We start from the raw sequence: 24,008 nt of genomic DNA on the forward strand, positions 1-24,008 counted from the left end.
GGTGGGGGGGGCCAACACGAGCAGCTCCATAGGTCATTCAAAGTGCCAGGTCTTGAGGTGCTATCTCAATTGGTGCAGTGTCTGGATTCATCTGATGCTTAGGAGGAGTTTGTTCCAGGTCGCGGCCGCGATGTAGGAGAAGGATCTGCCACCCACACTGGTCCTGTGGATGCGGGAGATCGTGGATAGGTTGGCAGAGCAGAGGTTTCTTTCGGGGGCGTGGAAGGCGATTCGTTTGTTGACGTATTGGGGTCTGGTGTTATGGAGGGCTTTGTAGGCGTGTGTGAGCAGTTTGAAGGTTATTCTTTTTTCAATGGGGAACCAGTGGAGGTCACGGAGGTGTTGGGTGATGTGATCCTGTTGTGGGATGACGAGGATGAGTCTGGCTGCGGCGTTCTGGAGTTTGCGGAAGAGTTTTTTGTTGATTGCAGTGTTGAGGGCCTTTCCGTAGTTTAATCTGCTGGTGATGAGCGCATGGGTGACGGTCTTCCTGGTCGGGGAGTGGGAATCCATTTGAAGGCCTTGCGAAGTATGCGGAGGGTGTTGAAGTAAGTGGAGGACACAGCGTTGATCTGGCCATTCATGTTGAATGAAGAGTCAAGTATGATGCTGATGCGGAAAATGGTGGTACAGAAGGGAGGAGTCAAAGAGATTTTGATGCTGAATACACAGTGGGAGAAGGGAGAAACTAGAGCTTCTGCTACTGGTGCTCTTTACGTCTACCTCTTTCAAGAAAGGATCAGTAAAACTGCTTTGGGGTCTGGGCCAGCTGGAATGGTTGGCATTGCCAGGACAGTTTTCCTCTGGAGAAGGCCTGGAAGTGGCGGCATTATTGGTGGAATTGTTTTGCTGAGGAGCCAAGCTCCTCAAAGGAGCCAGGGCTTGCCTGTTTTTGCAACAGTCCATGGAAGAATCTGCCTTCTTTTTAAGAGCTTCTTACCATTGTAAGGCACGTACAGTCGTTCTGTCTGGACATCGCCCAAGAAGCCCATTGAACACATCAGGCATGCAAGTGTAGTGTGACTACAGTGGCCATGGACCTAAACCATTGAGTCGACAGAGTCTATGCAACATTTCAGGATCCGCCTGAAACTTTCCAAACCATCACTAAACAGACCAGTAAAGGACTTACTTGTTTGATCAGAGAGGCTAGCAATAGCTATTCGTGCCAACTCCCAAAGGGCATCCACTTATCATTGAAAAATGCAAGTAGCATTCATGGTGTACAGAGACAGTGTGCCTGATGAAACCTTGTAGCCCAGGAAGTCAAGGCATTTGAATTTACGGCCAGAGGTGGCGAGGTGAATGTATTTAACTTAGCCAAGTAGGCTTGAGCCTCCAAGGTTTGCAGTGACTAACACGTTGCAATTGGAGAATGCAGACCTATGGTTTCATGCAATCTATCTGTGGAGTGCTGGACCAGAGAAGGGATTCTCCCAGGCAGCTAATACAGACCACATTCTGAGGCAGAAGAAGGCTGAGGAATTTCCATTAAAATGTGGACTTTGCCTAAACAGTCAGCAATTGCATTTTGCGTTCCTCCACTGCCTTCTGTACTACAGCTGTAAAGGAACAGACTTCCTCAGAAAGTAGACCAAAGGGTAAGGACTATGACCCTCGGTGGATGTATCAATTCCACTACCATTTCGGAGGTCTGGGAAAATACTTGGATCCATTTGATATTAAGGGAGCCGTGTTGTCATCTTTCTCCATGCACCAGCATTCTTCGTTGAGCAGATCTAAGGTTATGGAGTCACCACTGTATATTCCTCCAGTTAAGCGAATCTCTGAGCTCCAGGGACAGGCTCTCCCAGGGACTGATCCTTGAAGAACGTTTTGACCTTTTTTCTCACTACTTGAATAATGCCTCTGAATTTGAGGGTGGAGGAGACAATTAAAGATTAGAGCTACCCTTGGGGAAGGGCCCACGTAGATAAAGGACCATTATGAATATATGCATAGATATTGATGTGGGAAGAGTGGGAAGCTAGGGCACGGAGCCCCAATTTCATCTTTTTAAGAATGGTAATCAACTCCAAAGATGAGGAAGAGACTGAAATCGGAGAACGGTCTCCAAATTTCCCTGGGAGCAGGAGCGCTTCCTTGAGGAGAAGGATTTTTACTTTCAAAGACATGTTTTGTGCTTCTTGTGGGTCTCACGTCCAGTAAGGAAATTTACGCAAAGGAAGGGAGAGGGATTGCACTAGCATATTACTGTGGCCTCTTGCAAGAAAAACAAATCTCTGCCTCTCACTACATGTGGCCTTTGAGTGCAAGGACAAACAGGAATTGTGGCCCAGGCGTTGTGATTGGAGCCCAGACACCACATGCAGATGTTGAGTGGATCCGATAAAGATAATTTCTTATAAAATCGCTAGTAAAGTCTGAACCCCGAGACTTTAGGAGGTGATAATTAACTTTGTTGCTGTTAAATTCGTTCATGAATTCAAACAGTGAAAAGTTGAGAAGGACTCAGGACCTGCAGGCGTAGGGCTGGGAGAAACAGAATTGGATGCCAGAGGGCCAGAAAGTGACACATACAGCCTGATGTCGCTACATCTGGAGTTGATAGAGCCGCAACTGGAGTTGAGCAGCGCTGCTTGGTCGCCCTGGAGAGCCACTGCTGGCAAAAAAAAATCCACATCTGGTCAGGGTCCAGGTGGAAATTCCTAAGGGGAGGAATCTGCAGTAAGGAGTAGCCATCAAAATCCAGAGCAGAGCCAATAAAGGTACACATGTTCAAATAATATAACATAATCTCAACTTTGCTAGCTAGGCAAAGCTCAGAAAATTTGCATGTAGGAGCTGTGCATAACAAACCCTCATTGTAACAACACAGTGTGAAATATGCGACTTGCAAGCACGCCACTAGGTTTAAGAAAGCCATTTAAATTAATAGGAAACAAATTAAGATTAAACAATAAAGTGCGGGAGGTGGTATAAAATTGGTAAAAATAAATCAAAATATGAAAAGAGGATATTATGCCAGTTATGCTTAAACACTGCAGTAACCATTTGTGTGACACCACAACCCCACCCTTGGAAAACCTCAGACGTCTGACTCATTACAATTTCTTTAGTGCACAATACCAGCATAAGGTGTTAGGTCCTCCTAAATCCAAGCTCTGAAAATTTGGAACTCTCTTGCCTCCTTATTCTGACCACTCAAAAATCATCTTGGCTTCTTACGACCACTCAAAATCCACTTGACCATTAGTAAGAGCCTTCTCAGCTCTCACCCTTCGGTGCTGTCATCTTGGATCAAGTGTCCGGAAACTATATTGATAACATGTATGTGCCCTTTACCAGTTGGAATAATACTAAAATAACTAATACTAATACATCTACTATAAATGCTAGTACAACGGCTCCTACTCCTCATACTTGTACTAAGGCTATTGCCTCTAATAATACAGTATTACTACTATAACAGCTAATTTTAAATAAAAAAGACTCCAACTACTACTACTGTAATTGCCTTTACTGTTATTGTTGCAACTGCTACTACCACTACTTTATCTATGGGATTTTCAGAAAATGCTATATAGAGACAAAAATAAAAATATATAATTTTTTAGAAAGCATAACTCTTTTTGAAACTGCACTAAAGAAAATATATTTACAACCCTCTTTAAAAAAACTTTTGCATATGTGAGTAACTGTGTTGGTGAAATCGGACCTGAGATTAAAGAAGATAAATGAAGTTAACTTGATTCATCAAAAGAACTTGGAGAATTGCTGTCTTTCCCCATGATGCCCTTTCTAAAGCATTAACAAGGCCAACAAACAAGACAATGAATGTAAAAGTAGCAAATACCTCCAATGAGAAGCAGGGATTCCAATATGAAGCTCAGCGGCACTTCGCTGATGCTGACAATGCGGAAGCGACTCAGCAAACTGGCTGGGAGCATGCAAGAAGCAGAGGGGGCCCTCCAGGCCTGGGTGCCTGACACACTGCTGCTGAGGGCAAACACGAAACTGCAGTTAGAATACATAAATGAGGACATGTATACTTTTTCAATGCACGCTTCAATCTCTGACTGTAGTGTTTACCTTGTATTTTAATAAAAAGCACAGAGCTCATTTAGAAAAGGGCTTCATCCTAGTAGGAAACTTAGATGCTGATCCCATGGCACCTGTGGGTCTAAAAGCAGGTGTAAACCTAACCCAAGTGGAGTGTGTAAGGCACTGAAGTCTGGAGCCATTAGCCACATTACCTCTTCTCTTAGAAAGAATGTTGCTGACGCAAGGGGGATATTCACAAGGTGAGGAATCCACTGGCAGATGTATCTATCAGAAATATATCGTAGTTTCACCGTTTGCGATGGTGTTTTAAGCAGAATGGGATTTATTAAATCACTTCCATAACAATGCCGTTGTTATTGTCATCACTTACCTTAGGACTGGAGCTGGTTGCCACCAGGCAAGCCTCAAGCTTTCTATTTCACTTGATCCATCTCATATTGACTTTTATTAAAAATGTTGATAGATAATTAGAAATGGGCAACTTGTAGTGGTCCCAGGATGCCTTTCCTGCAATACTAGGTCATAAAGGCCACTGAGTGCACTTTATTGGCAACCATTTTTTAATACGGCTCTCGTTTATACCTATAAACTATGCATAATAACAGAAACCATATGTGACACGGAATTCACGAAATACAATTACAGCTCTTTAAATTACCTGTAATTTCCTCTTAACGGCTGGCACTGCAGCCGTTCCCGAATCCCCTGCTAATTGTAAAGTGATATATTCCCAGCATTGTGACATTGTGCGAGGGGGCACTAATGTTTTTATGAATAAAAAACATTTTTCATTTAAAGCAAAGTGTAGAAATACAGAAGCGTGCTACAAAAATAAATACATTAGTCCATATCGTCAAATGAATATTAAACAACTAAGGTACATTTTGCCAATCCTGACATACCCATAGCAAGAACAAAATAAAACAAAAAAATATCCTTAACTCTTGAAGAAAATCAGTTCATCAATAATATAATTTAACCATGCAAGACTGTACAGTTAATACAATTTTATAACTCGGCTGCTCAGCATCTATACGCTATATTTTATTAGGGCTGTTAAAGTTATCATTTCGATGGCTGGCCTCGCCAGAAGCAGTAATTAGTCTTTTATACCTGCCAATGACAGCCAGGCACGCGCCTGCTGGGTTGAGGGGGATCTCCTCCAATGGCAGACTGACTGTCTCTTTCCCAGAGTGCCTGGCGGCTTGAATCTGGCCGAGCAGCTGTCCAAGGGTAGTGAGCTCTGACAGCGGTAATTGCTCAAGTCCATTAAAGCAAATCCAGGCTCCTAAAAAATAATGACATATGCAGATTATAAAAGAGCTGTGCAGAGACAGGCATTTTTCCAGATGCTATTGGGAAGAGGAGGAGGTTTGGAGAAAGCCGAGGAGTGCTAGAGAGACGGTGGCAGCGGTGGCAGGTTCAGGGCTCAGGTCTCTTAGAAAGAGTGTCTGGGGCTCAGAGGGCCTCCCTGTGTCAAGTAATCAGATGAAACGTAACTGGGAAGGTGTGGACACAATAATCAATATGATGTGTGACATCAATCACCCATTGACATTCGATTGCATCAACCTCTTGTCCAACCCTAGTTCCTCAAGAGGCTCTAATTTACTGCTATTGGGAAGTCTTGGGGTTGAAACTACAGGAAGAAAATAAAGGCTCTTAGAGCAGGGATTACTTTCTGTTTGTACCCCCGCCGTCATGACTCCTGAGAGGCGAAGTAGCAAGAATAGTGCCAGGTGCAAAAACAGGCAAATCATGTGTAATCGCTGCTACTCCCAGTCAGTGCTTGAAATTGAGAAATAGAAGTGCAGGTACCCTGTACCAGAGTACCTGCTTGTTTCGGATAAGTGCTGGTACTCTCCCATTAAAAGTATTAAGTCACTCTTGAGAAGTGCCGGTACTCTCCCTCTCAAAATAAAAAAGTACTGGTACTCCGTACGGGACAGGGCCGGACCATTTAAAGCCCTGCTCCTAGCTATGCCTCATTGACATTCATATGTGGACGTGGGCACTCATGTCAGGCTGAATACAAGAAATGGGATAAGAAGTGACAAATCTGGAGCTTCGACATAAAGGAGGGAGCCTGTAATTTACTAAATACCTTCCTAACATTGAATACGATTTAAGTGATGGATAAATTAAAGACAAAATGTAGATATTGTAAAGATGGACCTGAAGATTAAGGCCTTATTTGCAGTTTGGCGGAAGGGATAGTCCATCAAAACGTGACGGGTATCCTGTCCGCTGTATTACAAATGACAGCGCCTAAAATGCACTTGTAATACAACGCACATAATATCTGCCACATTTGTGATGAAGTATTCCATCCGTCGAACTCTAAATGAGGCCATTACTACTGTCTGATATGTAATATCAGAAGCTGAAAGTAAGCATGAGTCAATTGGAGAATTTGTGTCCAATTTCACTTCTGCCTTACTTTGCCAAAATAGCAGAGAAGGTGGTCAACACTCAACTGACAGCCCATATTAATAAACACAACTTACTTCACCCTACACAGTCAGGTTTCCATGCAAACTAATCTACTGAATCAGCACTGCTCCTGTCTAAAGAAACCATCCGCAAACATGTAGATGAGGGCCAGACGATCGCCCTAGTCCTCTTAGACCTCGGTGCCGCATTCGACACTGTAGCCCATCCAACACTTCTTCAGCGCCTCAGGAAAGGAGGTCTGGCTGGACGAGCCCTAGAGTGGCTGGGGTCCTCCCTACATGACCGCAGTTTTCAGGTGTCAAGCAACCATACTACTCCAGGAGCATTAAGCTGGCCCAAGGGGTCCCGCAGAGCTCCATACTCAGCCCCACTCTTTTTAATCTCTACATCACTCCATTGGCAGAGATGATTGGAAAACTTGGCATCAGTGTTGTGTCATATACTGATGACATACAATTGGTGGTGTCTCTAACACAAGGCCACTATGAGGCAGCCATCAACTTCTCGAGAACTGGCGGCATGGATGTCGAACAACTGTTTGAAACTTAATGGCAACAAAACAGAAGTGCTAGTGATAGGCAGAGCCCCCTCGATTTGGTCCTCATCATGGTGGCTTCAGACACTGGGACAGGCCCCCCCCCCAGCAAACAGGTTAAGAACCTAGGGATGTGGCTGGATACTAAACTATCCATCGAGAGCCACACCAGGCGGGTGGCAGGGAAATATTTTGGGGTAATGCGAGGACTCTGGAAGACCCTTGATGTACTTCCGGTGACAGCTAGGAAAACAATGGTCCAAGCTCTGGTAACCTCATACTTAGACTATGGTAAGACCCTCTACCTGGGGGCAAGGAGCAAATGTGTGAAAATACTCCAATACATTCAGAATGCAGCAGCTCGTCTCATTCTAATGCTACCCATGCGATCTCCCTCTAACCAGGCCCTAGCTTTCCTTTACTGGCTTCCGGTGAGGGAAAGAATTCTCTTCAAAGCCCTGCGTGTCAGTCACCGCATCCTACAGAGGAAAGAGCCAACCTATCTTCATGATTTACTCACTCCCTACATTCCGACCCGCTGGTTGAGATCAAGTGGGATGGGCCAGTTTAGTATCCCGGCCATCAGAAGAGAATGAACGGGTGGCCGTTCCTTCCATTTCCTGGCGGCCAAACACAGGAATAAACTTTCCCTGGGTCTATAAATGGAGTCTTTGGAGACACGCTTTCGGAAACAACTCAAAACTTGGTTCTTTCCATCCTTAGGCCTTCCCTTCTAATTCGTATCACTGCACTGCTCCTAACAAGGTCTTCTATGCAGCAGCACGGGGACACACTAGTTAGTGTAGACATGCGCTTTATAAATGTGTTTATTATTATTAATATGGTACAGTCTGGTAATGGCAGAATAGATTAAATTGATGGCCATTATGGAATCAATATCTGTAAATATACATGAAGTGTATTTGGTAACATTAGGTCTAAAGTATTTATTTCCCCCCAAAATGAGTCCGAATTCTGGTAAAAATGCATGAGGCTTAAGCTGAAATATCAGCAAAGCGTTGGGCCCGGGCTCTGCTAATCTCTTTCTCTGGTAAGGGTGGGAGGCCTGCAAAGCTCCCACTGCTTGAAAAGTTCTTCCATTTCCATCCCTTACCCTCCACCTCCCCTTTCACCCTACCCCCCCCCCCCCCCCACCCCCTCCCCACAAAGAACCTGCTGCTTCCACTCACATCTGCTCACAGCATGTTACAAATGGGAGCTTTAACCTCACTGACAAAGGAATACCATGAGGAATTCCTCATGGTAATTCCATTACTGCATAGTTATTTCCCATTATGAGGGGCTCAACTCGTAATAAATAGGTGGAAATCCATACAGACACTGCCTGGAAATTTCACATGGAAATTCCCCGACTCGTAATTAGGCCCGAAATATGTAAGTGCTAAAAACATATTCCCCATTTGTTTTGTGCGCTATATAAATGGACATAATTATTAATTGATATCATGCCGAAATAAAAACAGAGAAGTGAGGTCTCAGAGTACAGCAAAGCAAGAACATTTCCCCAGGTCTTTGTAAGGCCTGAACAAGGGAGACCACATTCTGTAATAGGAGCTGTGAACAGTACAAGACAACTGCACTGTGCAGTGTGCACAGCACACACACCCAGTCCTTAACGTGACAGCCAGGCATTGTGGTTGGCGCTTTGTCACCTGAACGTCATTGCATTTCTGACGAAAGGCCAGGTAAGGCAATATTGTGGAAGAAGTGTGAGCAACAACACTTAAAAGTCTGTAAGAAAATCCAGCCAGAAAGGTAAAAATACACCATTATAGAAAAAGTAGCTGGTCAACACGCCCAAACACAAAACTGGAAACATCCTCGTCCCCATCTACGCGGGAGGAACAAACATCTGCTTCAGCCACACCACCCAGCCCTTCTGGACGGACCACCATTGCGCCCACTTCACCTTCAACACCACCACCGCACCCAAGCCTTCCCCATGCCCGCCATGGCGAAACTGGAGCAAGGTCGCGGAGGAGGTCCTTAAAGCCAACCTACTTCAAACCCCCCCCCAGCGCCATGACTGACACCAACTTCGCAGCAATGGAATTTCACCGCTGGATCTCCTGCTGCGCCGACAAGCTCGCACCCCTCCGCCACCCTGCCAGACAACGCCCTCTGAAGGCCACCTGGTTCACTACTGAACTCAAGCCAGATGCTCCTGCAGACACCCAGAGGAGACCTGGCGAAACCAGAAAATCTCAGAGGCACGAAACAACCTCAGGAGCGCCCTGAAGGAATACCACCAGCGCATAGGAGACACCAAACGGACCTTCATAAGAGACATAGTCCAGACCAATGCGACCAACACCAAGGAACTATACAACGTCATCCGGCAGTTCTCAAAACCCACCAGCTCAGCCATGGACGTCACACCCTGCCAGGAACTCTTCAACAAGCTCAGCTCCTACTTCCACCTGCAGAACAATGTCATCTACGACAACTTCAACGAACCAGCGCCAGACACCACCCCCTACCCACCACCGCCGATAAGCCGACCATCACTACCTGGGATCCCGCTCCCATCGAACTCGTCACCGCGACCATGAAGAAAACCCACTCAGGAGCCCCAACTGATCCCTGCCCCTGCACATATTCCACAGGGCCACTGCCGCCATCACACCTGAACTAGGACGGACCATCAATACCTCCCTCAGATCCGGCATCTGCCAAGACGACTGGAAACGGGCGGACCTGACCGCCTTCATCGAAGAGAACTCCATCCTAGACACCTCCCAGTCTGGATTCCACAGCAACCACAGCACTGAGACCGCTATCCTCGCCAACACTGATAACATCCGCATGCTACTCGACCAATGACACACTGCGGCCCTCATCCTTCTAGACCTCTCCGCATCCTTCGACACGTCTCACATTGCATGCTCACAGCCAGACTTCACGACGCGGGGATACATGGAGCGACCCTCGACTGGATCCAATCCTTCCACTCCGGCAGAACCCAGAGGATCAGACTCCCTCCCTTCCTCTCCGAACCCATGGAAATCAACTGTAGAGTGCCCCAGGGATCATCACTCAGCCCCACGCTTTTCAACATCTACGTGGCCCCCTTGCTGCCATCGTCAGACAGCATGGACTCAGCATCGTATCCTACGCCGATGACACACAACTTATCTTCTCACTCACGAAGAGTCCCGGAGACACCAGGCTCTGCTTCCAGGAAGGAATGAAGAACGTGGCAGCATGGATGAAAAATAGCTGTCTGATGCTTAACTCAGAGAAGACAGAAGTCCTCATCCTCGGACCCTGCCCCTCCGCCTGGGACAACACCTGGTGGCACTCTGCCCTTGGGAACCTGCCCACCCTGACAGACCACACTCGGAACCTCAGCATCGTCCTTGACTCCTCCCTCTCCATGAACAGCCAGATCAACGCCGTCGCTTCCACTAGTTTCAACTGCCTTCGGATCCTCCGTAAGATCTTCAAGTGGATCCCCCCCGACTGCAGAAGGATCGTCACCCATGCACTCATAAACATCAGACTGGACTACGGCAACTCCTCTATGCCGGAATCAAGAGAACTCTTCTACATAGACTCAAAACCATCTAGAACGCCGCAGCCAGACTTGTCCTCGGGACACCACGTCACAAGCACATGACCCAACACTACCGAGCCCTTGACTGGTTCACCTTCAAACTCCTCACCCACGCCTACAAATCCCTCCACAACATCGGACCCAAATACCTCAACAAGAGAATATCCTTCCACGTACCCAAGAGGAACCTCCGTTCCGCCGACGTCGCCCTGGCAGTAGTCCCCCGTATCCTCAGAAAAAGAACTGGTGGGAGAGCCTTCTCCTACATCGCAGCCAAGACCTGGAACGAGCTCCCCGACCCTGCACTCATTCAGGAAGGACCTCAAGACCTGGCTTTTCGACTGATCCGGAGCTGCTCCCCCTCCCCCCCAGCACCTTGAGACCCGCACGGGTGAGTAGCGCGCCATATAAACCCCTGATTGATTAATTGATTGATTGAGCTCCGTAATTACATCCCTGCGACATTGGGAGTGCAAACACTTAATCAATTATTCTCATTTTTTGAAGTCACACTGATCTCTAGTCTTCCATTTGAAGACACTAATTGCTAAACCAGGGGTGTTCAGCACGGGTGGCACATTTTTAGGATACACACATGGACATATTTACATATAAGTCCTGTAAATGGGTATCATTTCCATCATTAGGGATTATTCGGAAAAGCTGTCTTGATCTGGCCCTCGAGGGTCACTGGTGGATAAGCATGTGCTGGTTGTGCCATTCTTCTGGCTATTCAATAGGTTAAGACAGAACACCTCCTCTCATTGTAGGATCCAATTTCTTTCTTCATCCTACTTTGTTGTCAATGCCAGTTACTATTGTGTGAAATATTCTTCTGTACTCACCTGCAGATGCCAGTCCTTTGCATATGTCTTGAAGGATGCTGTGGTCCATAGACCTGGTACAGTTGAAGACAAAGAGCGCCATCCCAAGACAGAGGCTCAGCTCCTGCACGGTCGATCTTTTTCCAGATCCCTGAAATAAAGATAAAGGAACACAATAGTGGAACAAACAAAAATTATAAGTGTCTTGATGCTTGGGTCACGCATCTTTAAACAGCAACTCCTAATGAGGGCAGCGGTGAAGAGCACTAGTAAGCACTACGGCCCTCACTACAAGTAGCACGGGAAAAGGTCCGGAATTTTACAAGTGTTATTGGTAACTCACAGGTTGGGGAAAATCTGGACCAGTACAAGTGGGACTCTTGGGGGCACCTTAGAAAATTGTAAATTCTAGATAAAATCCCCCAATAATTTCTCATTTTCAACTAGTCCCCCCTTCCGAGATTTCAAAAGATCAGAATTAAGATGTTACTCGTAACGAGGGTCAAAGCCCACATTTCAGAAGATTAGAACTAATCAGAGATAGCAACATTATGAAAATGTAAACTTAGTAGTTCTTTTTTTTTTTAGAAAATGAGATAATTGAAGTATTGCATCATTTTGCAGTTCTTCATAATTTTGCGGAATCCAGCTCAGTATGTTTATTTATATTGGCCTAACGGCTAAGGCGCTCGACCTCGGACCAAGGGATCTGGGTTCGAGTCTCGGTAACGACGCCAAAACCTCCTGTGATTCTGGGCAAATCACTTAATCTCCCCGTGCCTAAAATGAAAGTAACTGGAAACGTAAAATGTAACGTAACTGGAAAAATATTTAAAGCGCTCTGATACCTGATTCGGTTCGGGTCTAGTTTGCGCTATATAAAACTCTGCAAAAAAAATAAAAATAAAAAAATATTCATTTAGCGCTATAAATATGATAACTTAGCAGCGCTGCATTGTATGTTGTATGTTGACAGAGTGTGAGCAGGACTGACGGAGTGTGGGCAGCACTGACCGAGTATGGGCAGCACTGAGGGAGTGTGAGCAACACTGAGAGAGTGTGAGCAGCACTGACGAAGTGTGAGCAGCACTGATGGAGTGTGGGCAGCACTGACGGAGTGTGGGCAGCTAGTAGCCATTCAGAATAGAGCGGTCTCAAACCGATCATCCTGTCTGTCACAGGATAGGACGACGGATACTTTTGCAGCAGTTTGCTGCCCGCAGGATGCTGCACTGGATTTTCTATGTCCACATGTGCAGAAACAAAATATTGAAACAGCAGATTTGCCCATTAATTTACTTCCACGTACCACAGAGAGAAAAATGAATTTGCTCCCCACTGTTTACTGTGAAGTAGACAGGAGTGGGCCGGAGGTAAAGTGGGGCCCTTACTGCAGTGCTGGTATGAGAAAGTTGCTTCCAGAGAGGGCCCCACCTTGGGCTTTCTGTTTTGAGAGGCAACACACCCCATCTGTAGGGCTGTGGAGCTTCAACTCTTCTCCTCCCTGGCTCCGGACAGAGGCTGCAGAGGCTGGGGAGCCAGTATAGTGCAACACTGCTTTGAGTGCGTCAGCCATCTTACACTCGACCGCAAAGGCAATGTGGATGGAATTACCCTCAAACTTCTGAGGTCCCCAGTATTTCTTTCAAAAATTAAAAGACCTTGCAAAGTCTAGCATTTATTTTAATCTTATCTCTCATAAGTGTGTGTATAGATGGAGAAAACGGCAACCCATAGCACCTTGTTTTAAATGACAGCCTCAGATAGTTTATTATTTTTAATGCTATTACCCTGGCCTAGCAACTTTTCCAATTCAAAATATCGCCAGGGTCTACATTTAACCCTTGGTACGATGTTCACATGCGTCTTTGAGAAAGTTTCCTAAAATAGTTTTAATCTCCATTAATGCTTTGTAAAAAGTACAAAAAATATTTCATCAATGAGAATTATTTGTCTTTCAATATTTTTTAAAACATACAGATTTTTCAATGATTCTTCCAACAAGATGGATCAAAAAAATTCTTGATTATTAAATTCTGAATCTGAGTACCATCTGGATAACCCCAAATAAAGTGCACAAAAGCTGATTGAATCAAGTGGCGTAAGGGGAAGTCATCTTAATAACTTTCAATTCCCAACTACAAGAACATCCCTACTATAAATCTATCTGTCTCAGGCAAGAGGCAACACAGCTAAACGTTTGAGCTTGCCCCACCCAAGATCCGCCTGGCCACGGTCCTCGGCGAGTTGAAAAAGCGCCTAAACTCCCTTCCTAGCCATCAGCTAGCTAAAGAGATTATTAGCTTTCAAGAAGGGTTTTACCAGTGCTATTTTGATTAGGTGGACCATGAATAGTGATTCAAATGTCCTTTTACCCATCAGGCATAGGTTAAATCTCATTTTGCTTATGCCTGTATCACTCAGTGTCACTCTTCTATGATTCCTCTCTAATTGTACTCTCAGGTTTCTCAGGTTTTGTACAAAGCTCTGCCACCCCACCAATACTTTGCATAAGTGTGAAGAGTAGGTCTGCACAGCTTAGCCAGCATCATTGAATTACATGTGTAGGGTGCAAAGGAGCCCTGGGATGTGGCCTAATGGCAAGAGCTGCAGACTTTCGAGCTGGGGAACCAGGTTCGAGCCTCGGCGTGGGCTCAATATCATGTAATTCTGGTAAAATCACTTAATTTCCTAGTGCCTACTAAAAATAAATGTGTCCTTGTGTAATGTAACTTGTGCTCATGTAAAGCGCTCCAATACCTTCGGGTTGAGTTTGCTCTATATAAAATAGCAACAAAAAAATGTTAGACAACCTCACTGTGCACCTCTCACCCCAGTCACTCTGAGGCCTTGTACACACAGCAGTCCGGTTCAGTGGGATCTGGTGAGGATGCCCGTTGTCTGCTGGGCGAGGTTAGCGTCAAACCCTTTCCAAAGCTATGAATAGGAATCACTATGCTTGAGCGTGCACTGTACCTCGGGCCCCATGCACAGGGCACCAGCCATGCAGGAAACCGCTGCAGTAATATTCAGAAAGGCCCTTTCAGTAAGAGGTGTGATGAGCATGTGCTCCGCAGACCCTTGGTACTCGAAGCCATAACCAAACTCGGCGTCACCAATCTGCAAACAAAAGAGAGAAAATGTGAAATATAAGTGAGAATCTCTGCAAGCAATATTAACAAAACTTCAAATTAAGCTGAAGCTAGAGGAGAACAGGCAATAACACTTCTGTATTTATGTATGTGCCTTTGTATCGGGCAATCATAGCCACACTTCAGAGGAGCACCGTAGGGTGTAAGGCTAGTATAGAGTCATGGAGGGCCAGGAGAGGTGGTGGGTTCTGGGAGTGGAAGTGGACAGTTCCTGCATCCTGATGTTCTGTTCTTTAAAAAGAGGCGTCTTTAACTATTTGCTAAACTGGAGCAGGATTGCGGAGGTCGTCGTGGTTACAGGGATGTTGCTCCGGATCCTATTGCCATAGACAGAAAAGGCAACAAGTCATAGCTGAAGTACTACACACATTGACTGATATATAGTTTTCTCCACTCCCCTCATCAGGAAAAGATCTTATGTCATGAATGAGTGCACCCCTAAGCACTGGGTAATGGGGGCGAAGGGTGTTTCCTTTCCTGTCTCATCTATATGTAGGAGACACAAACTAATGAACAACTGGTGGCTCATCCTGAGGAAAGCCTCTATGGAACATTAATCGCTGATAATATTTAAAGGTTTCACACACAGCAGGCCCAGAGGATAAGTGGTCCTCCCCTCTTGATGTACTTAAGTTAAAGTCTCCAACCAACACCTTTCAGTGTCATAACTCCAGGGCCGGACTGGCCATAGCGGGCACCAGGCAATCCCCGGTGCGCCGCATGGGTGGGGGCTAGGGTGACCAGAATTTTAAAACCAAAAACCGGGACATTGAACATAAATAGAAGAAGGACTACAATTTTACTTCAAGTGATGAGAGCGCTCCTAGGCAGAATTTTATAGAACAGGCAGTAAGAACATACATAAAATGTAATTTTTAAACCCAGTAGCTTGTCTGTTAATTAAATTGCTTTCTTGAAACAACGGCTAACTTTCCCTGTTTTGTAAAAGATAAAAAAACACCTCCCACCGTTTTCAGTCGACCCGCTCTAAAAACCGGGACAATAGCTAAATTTCTTGAAATTTGCTGGGACAGCTGGTTAAAAACGGGGACCGTCCTGGCAAAACGGGGACGCCTGGTCACCCTAGTGGGGGCCAATTTTGGGCCCCTGGGGGCTGTTTTTGTTTCAGGGCTGTTTTTGCAGCATAGCTGCAAAATCGGACCTGTACCAAAATCGGCCGAAAATTGGCCCCGGCAAAGAGCTAGGCGGCACCTCCATCTCCCCCGAGTTGGGGGGGGGGGGGCGGCCGAGTACTTTGCTAGGGCCGGTTGTGGTTCCCAGTCGGCCCTGCATAGCTCGCATCAGAAACACCTCTCAGCGTCCTATCCCTCTTCCTATGGCATACAACTCAAACACCTCTCAATGTGATATCTCTCTTCCTATGAGCAGCATCGCAAACACCTCTGAATGCCATATCTCTCTTTCTATTAGATGCATCGCAAACACCTCTGAAGGCCATATCTCTCTTACCATGAGATGCATCCCAAACACCTCTCAGCGTCATATCTCTCTTCCTAGGAGATGCATTGCAAACACCTCTCAGCGTCATATATCTCAACCTATGACATACATCTCTTGTGTCATATCTCTCCTCCTATGAGATACATCTCAAACCCCTCTGAATGTCATATCTGTCACGTTTCGGCGTTTGCCGATCCCTGGGGGGCTCCGCCGCTCACATACAGAAAACCGAGACCCTCACTTCTGGGCGGAAGCAGAGTCCCGGTCTAGTCTTTTGCTAGGCATCCTAGTTGCCCTGTAGCGCTTCCGGGGAAATCGCTTAAAGACCAGAGATTCCCGCTGGTTCGGCGCTTTGGATTCTTCTTGTTTCCTGGTTCGCATACTTGCGAGCACTTCCTGAGCCGTTATTCGTGTGAGGACTCCTCTTCTTCGGCTTTCCTGTTGGTGTTCCGTTTCTGCTTGAACATCTCCTTGTCCTTCTTCGCGCTGGTAGCGCCGACCTTCCTCTGCTGTTCAGTCTTCGTTCCGGTACCGCCGGAGTCAGCATTGATCTTCATCGTGCTGATGAGCGCTGACTTCGGGATTATTTCCGAGCGCTGTAGCGCTTCCAGGTACATTCCTGAATTCGCGCAGGAGCGCTTTCATTTGTTTTAGCTGTTTTCCGCGCTAGAGCGCATTTAGGTTCTATGGGCAAAGCGCGGGGGCATTGATTTTCCTTTTCTCTTTTGCACCAAACGCGCAGGAGCGCTTGTACTTGTCTACACACACAGCGCTGGGGCGCTACTTCTATTCGTTTGCCAACAAGTGCAGGTGCGCCAGGTTTTGGCTACTTCAATAGCGCAGGAGCGCTATTCTTGGGTTCTTAACATAGCGCTTAGGCTATGCTCACCTTAATACAGGATTAGTTGTGCTTGCCTATACAACTATCTGTACACTGTACTATCCAGCGCAGGAGCGCTCACTTTATTTTTCCTTCCTGGTTGGGAGTTCTTCTGACATCATAGTCTTGGTGAGTCGTACTGTGGTACAGTCTTCTGTATGCGACTGGATTGTGGGAATAGGACGTGGGAGGTGCGGGAACCTTCTAACCAGGTCTCTCTTGTTCTCCCCAGCTGTTTACCACTGCATCACCCAGAGTCTACCGCCACAAGCCTCCTGTCATCCTTCCTTCCTTTTGGCTCCCTTCCCTGGGTCCATCTACTCCCTGCAGGGTATTTCCTTTCTGCACGCGGTCAGGTGGGGACAGGGGCGGTGGCTCTTGTCGTCTCTGCGGAATCGCTTCACAAGCAAAGGTAAGCCTTGTGGGGGGATGTATGACGTTACAACGCAGGCTATTACAACGCCTGCCTTTACAACGCGGTTTTTACATCGCATACCATTAAAACGCATAGCGCTTTTGGGTGCTGGATAGTGAATAGTTTAATTTACTATTCCAACTCCAGTCCCCGTGGATAGTAGGGAAGGTTATTGGATAGTAAATTAACCTATTGCCTATCCTAGAGCGCCCCCCAGCGCAATGCGTTGTAATGGTTTGCGTTGTAATGACCGCGTTGTAATGGTAGTGCGTTGTAAAAGTTTTGTTGTAAGTGATGTTTACCCGTGTGGGGTATTTGACAATATCTCTATTTCTAAAAGATGCATCGCAAACACCTCTCGATGTCATATCTCTTTCTATGAGATGAATCGCAAACACCTGTCAATGTCATATCTCTTTCTATAAGACGAATTGCAAACACCTCTCAATGTCATATCTCTCTTCCTATGAGATGCATCGCACACCTCTTAATGTGATATTTCTCTTCCAATGAGATGCATCGCAAACACCTCTCAATGGGAGAGGAGTTGGCCTAACGGCTAGGGCGCCGACCTCGGAGCTGGGGAACTGGGTTCGAGTCTCGGTAATGACGCTAAAACATCTTGTGATTCTGGGTAAATCACTTAATCTCCCCGTGCCTAAAAAAAATGAATGTGTCCCCCCATGTAACGTAACTGGTGCTATGTAAAGCGCTCTGATACCCGATTTGGATTCGGGTCAAGTTCGCGCTATATAAAACTCTGCAAAAAATAAATAAAAAATGTCATATCTCTCTTCCTATTACATGCATCTGCATCACAAACTCCTCTCAATGTCATATCGCTCTTCCTATAAGAAACATCGCAAACACCTCTGTATGGCATATCTCTGTTCCTATGAGATGCATAGCAAACACCTCTCAATGTCATATCTCTCTTACTAGGATATGCATCGCAAACACCTCTCAATGTCATATGTCTTTTCCTATAAGATGCATCATAAACAGCTCTGTGCCATATCTCTCTTCCTATGAGATGCATGGCAAACACCTCTCAGGGTCATATCCCTCTTCCTAGTAGATGTATCGTAAGAACCTCTGAATGTCATATGTCATTTCCTTAGAGATGCATTGCATACAACTCTCAATGTCATATCTCTCTTCCTATTAGAAGCATCGCAAACACCTCCCCATGTCGTATCTCTCTTCCTAGGAGATGCATCGCAAACACCTCCCAATGTCGTATCTCTCTTCCTAGGAGATGCATCGCAAACACCTCCCAATGTCGTATCTCTCTTCCTAGGAGATGTATCGTAAACACTGCTCAATGTCATATGTCTTTTCCTATGAGATACATTCCATACGCCTCTCAATGTCATATCTCTGTTCCCCAAAAATGCATCTCTCTGCAAAGGAAAATGCAATCTTAACGTAAACTGTTTTATAAACATAATATATCCTTCAACAGTTCTATATGCTATCCAGTTATTCTAATTGTTTGTTTGTTTGTTAATAGTGATGTTTGGAAATGTGTAGCCCTAGCATTACTCTGTTCAGTGGCCATGAGAATATAAACAGCAATAAGCACTGGCAGCTCCACTGTGCTCAGATGTCACTGTTTGCCATGGAGTTTACTAGTCTGCTGTGCTCACACTGATTGATTCCAACCTGCAGATAATATGTACTTTCACTTTGTGTAGTGGATTTGTTGTAACAACCTGTCTGAAACACTTTTATTTTTAAATATGTATTACGTATTTGTACCAAATCTAGTTCTCCTCCTTATATAACTGGTTTCAACCAGTGCAACTAGGTTGTGCTTCAAGCTTTTTCCAGCTACATAGCAGTGGTTTTAGATGACCACATGTCTGGGATACACTGTTTATCGCTTTGTTTCTGCGCTTGACATACTTCGGCCCTCGTTATAAGTGGGGCTGAGTGGATGTACCGTATGGATCCCAGTACCACCTGATCACAAATGGCCAGATGTTTTTATACCTTGTTTTCCAGGGTGCAGGAACTCAATTTTACTGGTAGGAAAATCCAGCCTTAAAATCGCTTTAGGCCTGGCTGTAACAGCAGCCAGGCCTCGTCTACCAGCTCTGTCTGACCTCCTTCTCTGGCAAGAGGGGTGCACTGCATGCTCACCCCAGAGCCAGAGCATTTCTTCCCTTTCCCTCCCCTACAATGTCTACCCTGCCACACACAGAAGCCCCTACTCCTATTTACCACCTACTGAGATCATTAAACCTGACAGAATTTGGAATTTTGTGTGGTTTTACACCAGGAAAAACTGGGCCGGCACATTTTTCCCCAATTCCATGGGTTTATCTCGTAAATGCATAGTATTGGCATGGCATTACTGAACGGTACTGTAATTACTGGTGTGTAGTTTGCACCACACCAATACCATGCAACTCATAACGAGGGCCTTAATAAAAAAAATTAAAATGACATTATCGATAAAAATTGGGGAGGCCGCAAACAGGGGTACTCTGAAACCGATGAATGGAAAGCATAGATTAAAATGGTCCCAGGTGTCCCCTGACTGTCTTTATAACGAGGTGAAAACATCATGTGCCCATGAACTGACACTATGTACATCTGAGAGGTCCACTCCTAATGAGATCCTTGCTGCCTATGAGGCAATAGCGCAAACAGTGGGTGAATTACTAAGTGTTACCGCCAGAGGAAATGTCTTACATGGCCCCAGATGGTTTGACTCCCATTGCTTCAAACCAGGGAAGCTCTGGCAGCCAAACCAAGAATCCAATCTGCGGTCCGTGTATGCCGCAAGGAATACAAGTTAGCCCTAGCTAAACGTAAGGGGGCACTGAAGGAAGATGCCTGGAAAGAGCTGATTGACTCTAGTACTTTGAGGAATAGCTCGAGGTTTTGGAATGTTGTGAATGGGCCCCTGTTCGACAAGGAATTATTTTACTTTATTTATGCCATTTCTAAAGCGCGCTGCAACCCTACTGGCATCCTGGCGCTGTGAAAGTGCAACTGAAAGTAAACATCATGGGGCAGGATGGGGGGGTGAGAAATGTACTCCTGGGGCAGTTAGACTTTAGGGAAGAGCCATGTCTTTACCTTTTTTCGAAAAGGCATCAGTTGGCTTGTTTTCCTGATTGCAATGGGGAGGCTATTCCAGAGATGAGCTGCCGCTATTCTAAAGGCTCTGCCACCATGAGTAGCTTTCCTGATCCTAGGTATGCTAATGAGATTAGTGGAAGAGGAACGGAGGGTCCGTGTGGGCTCATACCATTTGAATTTGTTTTGTAGCAGTTTAGGACCCAGCCCATGCACTGCCTTAAAGACAGTGCATAGAGATTTAAAAAGGATCCTCTGATGCACGGGCAGCCAGTGTAGCTTGGCCAATGCTAGGGTGGTGGAGGATCTTCGCCCTTGAGAGAGTACCATTTTCGCTGCCGCCGCCTGGATGCTCTGGAGTCTGGAAATCAAATATGCAGAAGATTCCAGTAGCAGAACGTTACAGTAATCCAGGCGGCTGAGAATAATGCTCCTGACTACGGTAGCTCTAGTCTGTACTGGGAGGAGAGGCAGCAGCCTTCGAAGGCCTCGCATTAAGGCGAAGCAGCTGCTCACCTGCCTGTTGACGTTGGTCTCTAGACTCAGGTTGTCATTAAAGCTGACCCCCAAATTCCGCACTGTTTTTACTGGAGTCAGTAACTCACCTGAATCCAGAGGCCAAAAGTCAACAGGCAGGCTTCTGGTGATTCTTCCCACTTTGCAATGCATTATCTCAGTTTTACCACTGTTGAACTGTAGTGAGTTACATTTTAGCCAAGTTGCCATTTCCAGCATGCAGGTGTGGAATGTCTCAAGTGATTCTGCATGGGCACCATGAAGAGAGATCATCAGCTGCGTGTCATCCGCATAGTTGATCACGCTAATGCCGTGAGCCTTGATGATGCCCATCAGGGGTTGCATGTAGACATTAAAAAGGATCGGACTGATCGCAGACCCCTGTGGGACCCCATGGGGAACTATAGCCAACTCAGACTGGTATGGAGGGAGTGTCACTGCCTGCCATCTATCTTTCTGGTAAGAGCGAAGCCAGCCGAGCGCCACTCCCTCTACTCCAAAAGTTTTCAGCCTTGTCAGCAGGATGTCATGACTCACCGTATCGAATGCGGCGGACAAGTCCAGCAAAATTAGAATTGCTGATTCTCCCCTGTCCGCCCTCATCCGCAGGTTGTCCAGGACCATCAGCAGGGCTGACTCGGTCCCATGGGCTGGTCTGAACCCAAATTTCTCCTCTTCAAGGATGTTGTTAGTTTCTAGGAAGAGGAACAACGACCTGCTGACCAGCCGTTCCATGATCTTAATTGGATACGGCAGGAACGATATGGGCCGGTAGTTCTTGTGGCAACTGGGGTCCAAATTTGATTTTTTCAGCAGGGGAGTGACAACTGCCTGTTTCCAATCTCTCGGTACAATACCTGTGCCGAGGGATTGATTGCATAGCTGACTGGAAAGAATTCAGCCCCGAACTCCTTTACTATTTTATGGGGTAGGGGGTCCAGTGGGGATCCAGATTTTATGTTAAGGGCTATTTGGCAAACTCTTGCTCTGCGGGAGTCTCGAATTTGCCCAAAATAGCCTTTGGTATTAGGTGTCCATCCATTCCTTCTTTCTTCTTCCCGTTCTCCATGCTGCTCTTATGCTGCACTAGGGAAGTAGGGCCATTCTCCATACTCTCTGTTATCTTAGTAATTTTTTCCTGAAAGAAGGAGGAAGAGGGGAGGGCCTTGTTGCACATCACAGAGGAGTGGGTACTCCAATTTAAATCTATGTTTGACTGCCCGACTGAGCCTGGCCGCAGAGAACGCCAGATTAGGAAGGATGCTGTGATATGTTTTGATAGGGGTGAGATCATGGAAGGGATTTTAGGGCTAACTATTAATAAAGCTGCAGGCCCAGATGGGATCCCCCCGGATTTATTTAAGTCAGACCTCTTGTTCTTTTTAACGCTGTGGCAAAAAATGGGTGTCATCAGTCCTGGGCTTCTTCAACCATAGTCCCAGTTTTTAAACAGGGCAACAGAAATAGAACTAACTGCTATAGACCTATTTCGCTCATTGATTCAGTGGTCAAAGTGGTGGGACGTGTCCTTTTACAGAGATTAACAACCTGGGCAGATGAGAATAGGATCCTGTCGGACATCCAGTATGGCTTACGGCCGGGCCGCTCCACTGTTGCTCAGTGCCTTAATTTATTTATGATACTGAACAAATACACTTTTGCGCATCCCGGAACCATCCACCTCGCATTCATGGATTTGTCATCTGCTTTTGACTGTGTGAATAGGGTTAAGCTATGGCAGTCCATGAGAGCAATGGGGGTGGAAAACAGTATTGTTAACTTTCTTGAGGACCTGTATTCATCGACTAGAGCCAATGTCCGGTTCTCTCAAGATCTTCAGGTTACAAGGGACTTTGAGATTAAGAAGGGAGTCCGACAAGGCTGCATTCTGGCGTCTTTTTTATTTAATTTTTATATTAATAAATTAGAAAGTATCTTTAGGGCAACTGGAGCCGATTTCCCCTATGTAGGACGGCGAGGCATTCCAGTTCTGCTTTACGTGGATGACGCCATCCTAATATCCAGAACTGAACTGGGCTTAGAAACCCTTTTAACTACATTTTCGGGATTTATGACAGATCGAGACTTGGCCATCAATAACTCGAAGTCTTACGCCATGAAGGTGGGGAAACATATGAAAAAAAGCTTTCAGTTCAGTACTGGCAATGACAAGATTTCCCGTATGAAAGTTTTCTCTTATTTAGGGGTCCTATTCGACAACCAACTTAAATGGGACCCCTTAATTCAGAAAAATAAAGGGGATCTGGCTCGGGTCACTGCAGCGATTTTTAAATTTGCCTCTAAAGTGGGGAAGAAACCGACAGGAGCTATGCTACAAGTGTATCAAGCTAAAAGCTTAATCATAGCAACTTATGGTAGTGGGATCTTGGGATACACGGTTACAGAACCCCTCCAGGTAGTGGAAAATTGACCTTTTTAAAGACTATTATGTGTCCCGCGAGGATTCTCAAACTTGGAGGTATACGAGGAATTGGGGGTTACCTACCGAAGTGATAGTCTTGATCCGCATCCCCTGATTTTCTTTGCTAAAGTGTTGGTTAAATGAAGATCTAACCCTTACTCATTTGATCTTAAGAGAATGCTTGTCCCTAGCTAATGTGGCTTGTATCCCCTGGTTCAACTATATCAAAAGAGGGTTCGAGTGGATTGGGTGGGGTGCTTTATTCTCCTAGCCAGATGTCATCACAAGAAAGGATGTGGAACTAACCAAGACAGTCTTTCTGAGCCGAAGGCTAGCAGACCGGGAAATAGAAGAGGCACGGAAACCTAGTGTCCGGGCTTAAATCGACCCCATTGTCAGTACCATACCTCTTGGGGTCCTTGATGACACATGAAAAATTCCTTTTAACCAGGTTTCGGTTGAATCTCTTCCATATCTTGCTAGCAAGACCTAAGGGGGCTACCAGAGGCCAAGTGCTAGCATCCTGTGGCTGCGACGGAAAGTCTCCTCAGGATTTGCTGCACTTTGTGTTTTTTTGTAAATTGTATGAAGTCCCTAGGAGGCCTTTTTTAGTCCCTATTTTAAAGAAATTGAATTTTAATCAAGTCAGACCAGCC

At 45.9% G+C, this 24,008-nt stretch overlaps 1 protein-coding gene across 1 annotated transcript in view; it reads right to left on the reverse strand.

Moving 5' to 3' along the window:
• LOC144822741 (uncharacterized) overlaps window positions 1-24,008 on the reverse strand; it is a 2,085,503-nt gene that overhangs the window by 1,507,686 nt on the left and 553,809 nt on the right. The window contains exons 41-44 of the mRNA XM_078680596.1: window positions 14,393-14,536; window positions 11,438-11,567; window positions 5,140-5,314; window positions 3,818-3,957 (exon numbers count right to left, since the gene is read on the reverse strand). Coding sequence (XP_078536722.1) covers window positions 3,818-3,957; window positions 5,140-5,314; window positions 11,438-11,567; window positions 14,393-14,536 — 589 coding nt within the window. The remainder of the gene's footprint in view (window positions 1-3,817; window positions 3,958-5,139; window positions 5,315-11,437; window positions 11,568-14,392; window positions 14,537-24,008) is intronic.

The sequence above is a fragment of the Lissotriton helveticus genome, chromosome 3_1 (assembly GCF_964261635.1).
Source record: "Lissotriton helveticus chromosome 3_1, aLisHel1.1, whole genome shotgun sequence".
Lineage (NCBI taxonomy): Eukaryota > Metazoa > Chordata > Amphibia > Caudata > Salamandridae > Lissotriton > Lissotriton helveticus.